Here is a 10,833-nt window from a genome sequence, read left to right as displayed (position 1 = left end):
AAGTTGGTCTCAATTTGAACCCTGGGTTTGAAACTTCGAGGGAGAGCCCAAGTGTGTTTGAGAAACTCGACAGCTCCTTTCCATACCCTGAATGATATGGGCAGCACGCGATAACCAAAGAAAAGGTGGACGCTTTGACTACAGTATGAAATAATAAAACGTATTTGGCTACCCTTTCTGAACAGTGAGTTTTAAGTGCAAAGCCTTGCACCCTGCTTGTCTGAGAGCCAGGGTATCTGTGTGATGAGGAAAAGGTGTCAGGGAGTGCAGCTCAAGCAAGCTGAGGTTTCTCTGCTGGTTGCTATGGCTTCTGGATGTGCTGTGGGTTGAAGCAGTGCGTGAGCATGTGTGCGGGTGTGTGTGTTTAAGTTTCCAGAAAAACAAGAAGCATTTAATGGCAGCTGGGAAGTTATTAACCTGTAACATTCAGAGGTGGTCAGGGGCAGTATGTTGACAGAGCATCACTTTTTATCAGTTCCCTCTGCATGACAGGTGGGGCAGGAGGAGAAGTTGAAGCCTTTCTGTACAGGCTATAGAGAAACAGGTGTGTGCAAATGCAGAATTTTTCTACATCTGTAAAAGGAAATACACTGACATGTACTTCTGCCAATTACTCCTAATTGCTTCATTTCGATCAGCTGACTTGATCCAGCAGATGCTATTCAGCATGAGAAGCACAAGCTAAATTTCTGTCTTTCTCATGGTAACATCTCACTAGGCTGAGAGTTCAGCTCTTCTCCAGGCACATTTTGCTATTTGCACTTTAAGATACATATGATGTTTATACTTGAAATGATCCACAGGACCTTTGACTTACCTCATTAAGTAGAGAATATTTTTAAGAGCTGTGTAGAAAGGCTGATATTACTTTAGCGATATGACAGGTTATAAATTTTAAGTACCGTCATGAGCACCAAAGATATTAGAAGTGCTGTCTTTGCCCTAGGAGGATTTCAGAAGTTTGGAAAACATTATGCATTCTTAAATGTCCAGCAATTCCAACCGTGATGATCTGCGTGTAAGATAGGAAAAAATTCCAAGAATATTAACTGTACAGAATCCTTCTGATTATGTTTAACAAAGGAAATATAATATATACAGCATGTGGATTTTTTAAGACCTCATTTAATTACCTTTTCTATTAGTCTTATCACTTATGACAGTAACATACTATAAAATGATCACCTCCTCTGTTGTTCCATTTAGCATTTAGCCAGAATAAATAGGATTTTTGGTGTGTACTGCACATGGGATTCCCTAAGATTTTTCCTCTCATTAGCACTGATGACTGAAGGAAGCTAAGTATCTCAAAAGACAAATCTTCCTGAAAGCAGACATGCTGTGTCCCCTGAGAGGCCATTACTTCACCTGGGACCCGGGATACCCAAAGTCTCCTGACTTTTGGCTCGCTCCTCTGCTCTTGGTCTGACTGTGCCACTTCTTGCTCCCAGCCCCACTTCTGCGTCACAGTTCTGGGAAATCTCTTGAGCCCACTTAAACCCCTGCTCCTGTTGTGGGACACACTCGCCCCACCTTGTAGGCGTTTAGGTACAAATAGGAATACTCCAAAAGATCAACATTTGCAAATTGGGTGACTAAGTCCAGTCTGTACTGTACTGTTGCTTTGCACAAATATTTCCTCCTAAATCTCATATATTAATAAGGCTGCTGAGGCTGTGAATTTTGTCACTCAGTTACATTTCTCCCTCCTTTTCTGAGCCCTCAATTAACCTTGGGATTATATGCACAGGTTTAAATTTCAGCAGGATAATAACTACAGGAAACCACATCCAGTTGTTGAGGCAGAAAAAAAATCAATTACAAGAAATTGAGTAAAAGGCCAAATCAAATTCATAAAGCTCATCAGTGGGATGATAAAATATAAGCAATGCAATACTTCTTTTCACAAAATGTGTCTGTTTTCCATGTGTGCTGCCCTGAGGAAAGAAGTAGAAATGGGGTGATTTCATCTTCCTGATTGCTGGGGGCTGATTTCTCAGCTGTAACATTGAGAGGGTGATTATTTTTTTTTTCTTTTTTAATTAAAGAGGCTGGAAAAACAGAACTTGATGTTAGTTCTGTCTTATCCATTAGTATTGTAGAGGTTTGTAAAAACAGTATTAAAACTGCTCTAAATGGAAAATGAACGGGACTGTCTGGGTGTGGAAGAACCAGGGGGGCTGGCAGGAGGTGGGCTGTAGGAAAGGCAGATGCTGGTGGCAGCAGGGCTGGCACTGTAACAAATTTCCCAGCACACCTGCGGAAAATCCATCCGGACACCCAGAACCGGTAACAAAGTGTAACCTAAAGCAAGGGATGTCCTAAAAGAAGGGGCAATCTAAAGAGAAAAAAAAAGGAAAAATCCCCTACCTATGCCTATAAAAGGTGATGGTGAGAAGAAAAGGACAAATCCTTTTCAGCAGCTTTCAGGTAAAAAGACTAGATACTTTAATAAGCGATCCTAATGCTTCACGGATGTGGAACAGAATGGAGAGGCAAAAGATCACAATCATTTTCAGATGCAAAACAGTACACAAAAGACTTACCCGAAACCCACTTTTTTAGTGGTCTCTGGTCTCTAAGCTCCTGCTGTGAAGATGGCATATGGACCCTCATGGGAGGGCATAATACAGTTTAATTAACAGACATTTTCTAGCTTGATTTAGACATACCTCTCTGAAGCACTGTAACTGTTTGATCCTCATCACATAACTCACAGTACCTGAAAGAAGGTTAAAACTGCTGCGCTGTCAGTTTGGTCCAGGTTTTTGTTGGTAGCTCCAGAGCAGCAAGCCTGCAACGAGTGTGATGGTTCAGCCTACAACCTCAGTGAGAGCTCTTACACCTTGCTTATTGAATCTGAGACACAACGGTGTTCATTTGGAACCGGCACACTTCAGGCTAATTCCGTGCTGTATGATGCTTTCGTTGCCGTCTGTCCTCAGGGACAACCCATTTTACTTTTCCCAGAGTATTATAACCCCCCCATTATTAGATTTTACCCATGGCAGACATTCTGGGCCTGTCTCTTATTGCTTTTTGAGTTGCACTGTATTCATGTATTCCCAGGTGACTGATCAAATGCACCTGGTGTAAAATGCACTGCAACCCATCTAAGATTTTGCTGCAGGCTGCAAAGGATAGACCTTAACTTGGATTTTATTAAGCTGTGTGGATCTATACAAAAATGATAATAATAATAAAAAAAAAGTTCAGCCTTGAGAAAGGAAATTACATCTTTTTTTTTTTTTTGATTGTGGTGGAATAGAAACATGCCTTTGCATCTAGCACTGACTGCACTCATGCAGGTAACTAAAACCACCTGAGATGCTCTGAGGCTTCTGTACAGGGCTGGTGGGTACGGAAGGTGTATTGGAATGTGGAGTAAGTAGCCAAGCCAGGTCCCTTTATCACACTAAGGATTTTTTGTTATGAAAAAGACACAGACTCTCACCCCTGTAACACATGTTCATGCACCCATGGGCTGTTAACGTTTGGAATCTCTTTCCCTGTGTTCTCACTGTTTCTCTGCCCCGAATCCTTTCTTGCCCTGAGATCTGATCTTGTGGGATCTCTAACCCTAGAAAAAGATCCGTTGCTCTAGGGGGCAAAACTGTACCTTCAGCTAGTAACTCGTGCCTGTTTAAGACTTTTATAGCAGCGCTGTAATTGTAAGCTTTTAGCTGTTTTCAAAAGTTGTAGTTCTTGAGATAAAACAGACACTACCATAGACTATCCCTGCCATCCAGATCTTGTTTTGGAGGACAGCTGGAGCACAATTCCCAAGAGGTAACACTTGGGCATGCCCATTAAATCCATATTGTTCTGTTATTGATATAGAGTGCTTTCAGCCAGGGTCTAGACTGAACTTTTAATGGGTGAGAGTAATTAAGTGCAGGAGTTATAACTCATTTCAGAACAAAACCGTGACATCTGACCATAAAAGCTAACTGGTACTTCTGTTGGTTGCATAAACGTTTGTTTAGATATTCCTTGAGGGATCTCTCCTGATAAAGTGTATTTTCTGCTAAGTTAATTATAAGTTAAGAAGATCATAATTTAATCAAAGAGGAGCCATAGCTATGTTTGACAAGTCAATAACCATTCCACTATGGGTACGTTTGATGAGTCAATAGTAATTTTTAACTGAATGTCTTAATCAAAAGAACTGCTGGAATGGAAGAATAAAAAATCCAAACTAATTAAGTCTTTCTAGTGTGAAAATAAAATTGGGGGAAATGCACCATTTCCTTAAAACAATCTATTTGTCTGTAAGATATTATTCTTGTCATGATTGACCATTCCCTTAATGAAGTCACTGAATATGCTATGACTGGAGTGAAGAAGACAATCTATTAATAAAAGATGAAAAGTCTTCTGTGTAGCTAACAGCTTAGTATTTATTCCATACCCAGGGATTAATTGGTATACAGAAGTCTGGCAAAAAACTGTGTAGAATGTCAATGTTCTGTATCTTTTTTTAAAGCAGGACAGTTCATAAAAAATTCTCCTAATCCATCACATTAATTTCTCGGGGGGGTGGGGGGTGGTGGTGGTGGGGTGGTTATACATGTATTGCATACACACACAGAGATGTTATATTTAGCATTTCTCTGGATTGCAGTGTCATATATATTCTATTATATTCAGTAAGATCAATATGATGGCATAGGCCAATCCCTTCAAGACATTCAAGGCTACAAGATATAACATTTATAGCTGTGGTGTAAAAACCCTGGGTAATTAGATGGCAATGCTTTGAACACATACATTTCTAATAATTTGAATGTGTTTCCTTGCACAAAAAAATATGACCTCGTGTTTTCAATATCTCAGGCAACTTTGTAATTTTTAAAAGGTGTGTTGGTAACAACCATGGTGCTCAGTCACGATTGATGTCCTTTTCTGTGGTATATGCAGTGCAAAGATCAGTGATAAAATCCAGGATGCAGTTATGACTTATGCTATCCTCGATTCCTGTCAAATGTAATTGCATCTTCGTTTTACCACTTCTCTCAGAGCAAAATATCTTTACTAATGACAGAGGAATAGTGGCAAATTCCTGCAAATTATCACTGTGAAATGAGTTTCACTTTTATGCTGAGGCCAACACGGTCTGTAATGCCTTAAGTGAGGGAATTTCCTTAAGTGTTATTTACAATGGAGATGTGTAGAGTTTGTATCAATCCCTGCCAATCAAAATAGTGTTAGTATACTCTATTAATGTTAGTATAGGTATTAAAATAGAGATAGCCGAGCATCAGTTGACACTATTGTGGCAGGTAGCATAGTGGATAGGCAGGGAATACAAAAACAAAACAGCATACATATGTATAATGAGGAGCCAACCAAGAGCTTATGGGTCCGAGTTAAAGGGAGGTCAGGGACGGGTGACATTACAGTGGGGATCTGCTACAGGGTGCCCGACCAGGAAGACCAAGAGGATGAGGCCCTCTATAGACAGGTAGGAGGAGCCGCACCTTCACAAGCCCTGGTCCTCAAGAGGGACCACAACCACCCCGGTATCTGTTGGAGGGACACCACAGCAGGGCATAGGCCATCCAGGAGGTTCCTGGATAACTTCCATCTCCAAGTGATAGAGGAGCCAATGAGGACATGTGCTATGCTGGACCTTGTTCTCACCAACAAGGAGGGGCTGGTGGGGAATGGGAAGCTCAAGGGCAGCCTTGGCTGCAGTGACCATGAAATGGTGGAGTTCAAGATCCTTAGGGCAGCAAGGAGGGCGCACAGCAAGCTCACTGCCCTGGACTTCAGGAGAGCAGACTTTGGCCTCTTCAGGGATCTGCTTGGTAGAGAACCACGGGACAAAGCCCAGGAGGGACAAGGGGCCCAAACAAGCTGGTTAATGTTCAAGGATCACCCCCTCCAAGCTCAGAAGCAATACATCCCCACAAAGAAGAAGCTGAACAAAAATGGCATAAGGCCTGCATTGATGAACAAGCAGCTTCTGGGCAAATTCAAAGACAAAAAGGAAGCCTACAGGGGGTGGAAGCAAGGACAGATAACCCGGGAGGAATACAGAGAAATTGTATGTGCAGCCAGGGATCAGGTTAGGAAAATTAAACTCTTGATAGAATTAGATCTGGCCAGGGACATCAAGGGTAACAAGAAAAGCTTCTATAGGTACATAGGTGATAAAAGGAAGACTAGGGAGAACATGGGCCTTCTCTGGGAGAAACAGGAGACCTGGTTACCCAGGATATGGAGAAGGCTGAGGTAGTCAACAACTTTATTGCCTCAGTCTTCACTTGCAAGTGCTCCGGCCACACTGTCCAAGTTGCAGAAGGCAGAAGCAGGGACTGGGAGAATAAAAAATTGCCCACTGTAGGAGGAGACCAGGTCCGAGACTATCTAAGGAACCTGAAGGTGCACAGGTCCATGGCATCTGATGAGACGCATCTGTGGATCCTGAGGGAACTGGTGGATGAAGTGGCTAAGCCTCTATCCATCATATTTGAGTAGTTGTGGCAGTCCAGTGAAGTTCCCACTGACTGGAAAAGGGGAAACATAACCCCATTTTTAAAAAGGGAAAAGAGGAAGAATTGGGTAACTACAGGCTGGTCAGTCTCACCTCTATGCCTGGAAAGATCATGGAGCAGATCCTCCTGGAAACTGTGCTAAGGAACATGGAAAATAAGAAGGTGATTGGTGACAGCCAACATGGCTTCACTAAGGGCATTCATGCCTGACAAATTTGGTGGCCTTCTATGATGGCATTACAACATTGAAGGATGAGGGGAAAGTAGCTGATGTCATCTACCTGGACTTGTGCAAAGCATTTGACACTGTCTGTACAACACCCTTGTCTCTAAATTGGAGACATGCAGATCTGGCAGATGGACCGCTCAGTGGATAAGGAATTGGCTGGATGGTCACACTCAAAGAGTTGTGGTCAACAGCTCAATGTCCAAGTGGAGACCAGTGAGAAGTGGATTCACCAGGGGTCAGGACTTGGACCAGCCCTATTTTAATGTTTTTGTTGGTGACATAGACAGTGAGACTGAGTGCACCCTCAGCAAATTTGCTGACAACACCAAGCTGTGTGGTATGGTTGACATGCTGGAGGGAAGGGATGCCATCCAGAGGGATGCTGACAGGCTTAAGGAGTGGACCCATGAGAAACTCATAACGTTCAGCAAGGCCACATGCAAGATCCTGCACCTGGGTTGGGGCAATCTCCAGTATTAATACAGGCTGGGGGATGAATAGATTGAGAGCAGCCCTGAGGAGAAGGACTTGGGGGTGTTGGTTGACAAGAAGCACAACATGACCTGGCAATGTGTGTTTGCAGCCCAGAAAGCCAACTGTATCCTGGGCTGCATCAAAAGCAGCGTGGCCAGCAGGTCAAGGGAGGGGATTCTCCCCATTTACTCCACTCTCGTGAGATGCCACCTGGAGTACTGTGTACAGTTCTAGGGCCTTCAACATAAGAAGCACATGGACCTGTTGGAGTGGGTTCAGAGGAGGGTCATGAAGATGATCAGAGGCTGGAGCACCTCTCCTATGAAGACAGGCTGAGAGAGATGGGGTTGTTCAGCCTGGAGAAGAGAAGGGTCCGAGGAGACCTTATAGCAGCTGCCAGTGCCTAAAGGGGCTGACAAGGATGCTGGAGAGGGGCTTTCTACAAGGGTCTGTAGTGACAGGAAAAAGGGAATGGCTTTAAATGGAAAGAGGGTAGATATAAAATTAGATATAAACCCAAGAAATTCTTCACTCTGAGGGTGGTGAGAAACTGGCACAGGTTGTCCCAGAGAAGCTGTGGATGCCGCATCGTTGGACATGTTCAAGGCCAGGCTGGATGGGGATTTGAGCAACCTGGTCTAGTGGAAGGTGTCCCTATCTGGCGTTTGAACAAGATGTTCTCTAAGGTCCCTTCCAACCCAAACCATGTTCTGATTTTATGATGATTCTATGATGAATCTATGATTTTATGATTCTATAATAAAGTCATGTGGAATTTCAATTATTATTTACAATCCTTTAATGAAGTTTAAAATGTATGTCTTTACCAGAGAAGACACAGACAACCAAAATCTAAATGCTGAGATATCAACTATATCGGTGGCATGTTTACATGTTCTTATTGCTTGGACATTGTTGAAGGACCTGAATCAGCAGAATAAGGGCTCAGAGACACCGTCTGGTTCCCCCAGCTTAACAAGTTACTCTGTGTCATCTGAGCCTCGCTAACTACCTACCAGTGGGTGGCAAATGCAAGCTAATACGGTTTGCATTAGCTGCCCTTAACTGTGGTCTCAGGTAAGATTGCATTGCATCCACTCCAGTCTATGCGCACTTCCCTGGACACCTCTGCCTGCAGCAGATCCTTGAGTCACAGCCACCTGGTTGATTGCCTGAAGGGATCAGCTGGCATCATCAAACAAGTCTTGCAGTGATCACTTAAGACAGGACCAGCCCAAATTATCCACCTTTCCCCATGACAGTGCTTACCGCTCCTACAGCAGAGCTGCAAATGAGCAACGCATCCACACCTCCCTGCCCCGGTGCCTTCAGGTGATAACGAAGTTAAACCAGCACAGACACATAGTTCAGGATGTGGGAAGAGTCCTCCAAAAAGACGGAGCAAGGCAGGCCTGAGGGCCTTCTCCCACCTCCAGAACATCCAGCAGATGGTGTCTACAGAAGCCAATTCACCATGGAGCTAGGAGATCTGGGTACAGTTTTCACTCAGCAAAACACTTCACGCTTCACTTTACCTCAGCGAATCATCCCCCTAAATGCAATGAAGCCTCCTGCATGCTTACCCCACATCTGAACACCTCCCTTGTTGCCCCAGCACCATCCTGGGGTGACCTCGATTAAGCCTATGAGGAGCTCGTTGTACCAGGGTGCTGCTGGGGCCAAGAATTTAGCCAGACTCAAAGAAGAATTGGAAACTTAAACAAGCAGCACAATTATCCAGAGCTATTATAGCTAATACTAACAAAAACTTTGGAAGAGAGGTAAAGCCTCATGCTTCTGGGTCTAGGCCAATCTCTAACTACGCTTGCTAATAGCCTAAGACCTTTGGTTACCTAATTTCTGCTCACAGTGATCTTCTATGCGGCGTTCTCTGACAGCTGGCCATCATCAAAGAAGGATAAAAGATCAGATGTAATTTCAACCTCATCCAAACCACTAATTTTGTCATTTCCTAAATTGCTAAGCCCTCTCAGCCTGTTCTTTTTTTTAGCATCTCAGATGGGAAACCTTCAACACTAGAGAGGAATTGTGACTGTTTAGAAGAGCAACAATAGAGAGGAACTGTGAGTGTTAAGAAGAGCTTGGGTATTGGACCCTCTCTGAAAATGGCAGTGCTGTGAAGGTAAGATTCACAGACCGCACACTACCAGGAGCAACAATAATAAGCTTAAATCATGTAAAGGTAGTAACTGATTGAACTCGTTTGCTTTTCAAATTATAGCCTTTTATGCTGTCCATAGCTAATAAGGCTAAGCCCTTTAAAATTTTCTCTCCAAACAGAAGTATGCAAATGATAGCTTGTTTTTGGAAAGAGAATTTATCTTATTGGAAAAGGTTCTCTTATTAAAAATAAAAAGTTATTTTTATGTAAAATAACTAAATAATTTTTATATAAAACAAAGAAAATAAAACATTTTTCTCCACAAATTACTCATTTCCACTTTGTGTGTGTCTGTATATATACAAAATTTAAAGTTTGGAGTTTAAAGACTGATTATAAAAGATTGCATAACATGTGCCCTGAATTCTTTGTCTACTAAAATCCAGATTTTGGATAGATGACAAATTTCTAATGCCATTTCACTGCCCATTTGGATAAAACCTCCGTCAAATAATATTTCAGAAAGTGTGAAATGAGTTTTCATTTTAAGATCATCAATAAATGTAAAAATCATTCATGGATGAGTTCCATGCAGTATTAAAATTCTGGGGGTTTGCTATCAAAACTGTTAAAAGAATCAGATGCCTCTAGGCAAAGGATAGGGGTCTCCAGATAATCTGTTTATTTGAAACTGTCACTGTGTTCTTTGTTTAAAATGTAGGGTCAGTCATTTCAGTGGAATGATTTACTCAAATGTGTTCCATTGTTTGCAGGTTTGATATCGCTTGTTTTAGAAAACAGGACCATTGAGACACTGGCATTCGTATGCTTTAATGCTGTTATGCTTTCATAACTTCTGATTATCAGAGTCATGGGATAAATCTGGATTTTTTGCATTTGAGAGCCCAATTGTATGAAAAAACAAAGTGTAAGCTACATGCTGCATTCAACAGATGTGAGTGTGCTTATCGGTACAGGCAGACAATCACAATTATGTTAACGAAATTAAAAAATATGTATCTGTTATAATTAAATTAATACAACTCTCCTAGTGTGGATACAAGTAAAGACACTTTATATTGCTCTAACTGCCACTTCTAGTGATAGAACTGCATTAATGCTGATTTACATTGATTAAAACCAAATCACATCCAAAGTGAAAGTCACACTGATTTAATTTCTGCACTTTAATGGAGGTGTGAGACCTCTGAAAGGAGATTTCTGCTTTTTTTTTTTTTTACAGTGACTGACACTTCAAAGATGTCTGAAAACAAGCATAGGTTGATAATTTATCACCGAGCAGACAGTGATTAAAAATGAGTGTGTACAACTAGTACAGAACAGAATCACTGTCCTTCCAGTGGGGGTGAAACCGGGAACAGGATTGTTGCATGAATTTTCCTGCAAAGTCTTTGGTAGCCAGACTAATCCCAGACACACCTCGTGCTGACCTTTACACACATACGCACAAAACTTTCTGGGAGACTTTATTCCCCCAGTCCCTTGCT

At 42.2% G+C, this 10,833-nt stretch overlaps 1 protein-coding gene across 1 annotated transcript; it reads left to right on the top strand.

Moving 5' to 3' along the window:
* Positions 1–4,563: 4,563 nt before the first annotated feature.
* Positions 4,564–10,794, top strand: LOC308059179 (uncharacterized protein). Its single transcript, XM_080376153.1, has 2 exons — positions 4,564–9,346; positions 10,569–10,794. The coding sequence occupies exon 1, from the start codon at positions 5,330–5,332 to the stop codon at positions 6,239–6,241; it is 912 nt and encodes a 303-aa protein (XP_080232279.1). The 5' UTR covers positions 4,564–5,329; the 3' UTR covers positions 6,242–9,346; positions 10,569–10,794.
* Positions 10,795–10,833: the final 39 nt, after the last annotated feature.

The sequence above is a fragment of the Falco punctatus genome, assembly GCF_963210335.1.
Source record: "Falco punctatus genome assembly, chromosome: 2".
NCBI classification, from domain to species: Eukaryota; Metazoa; Chordata; class Aves; order Falconiformes; family Falconidae; genus Falco; species Falco punctatus.
Note: the sequence above shows the minus strand (reverse complement) of the source record. Positions and strands in the feature narration are given on the sequence as shown.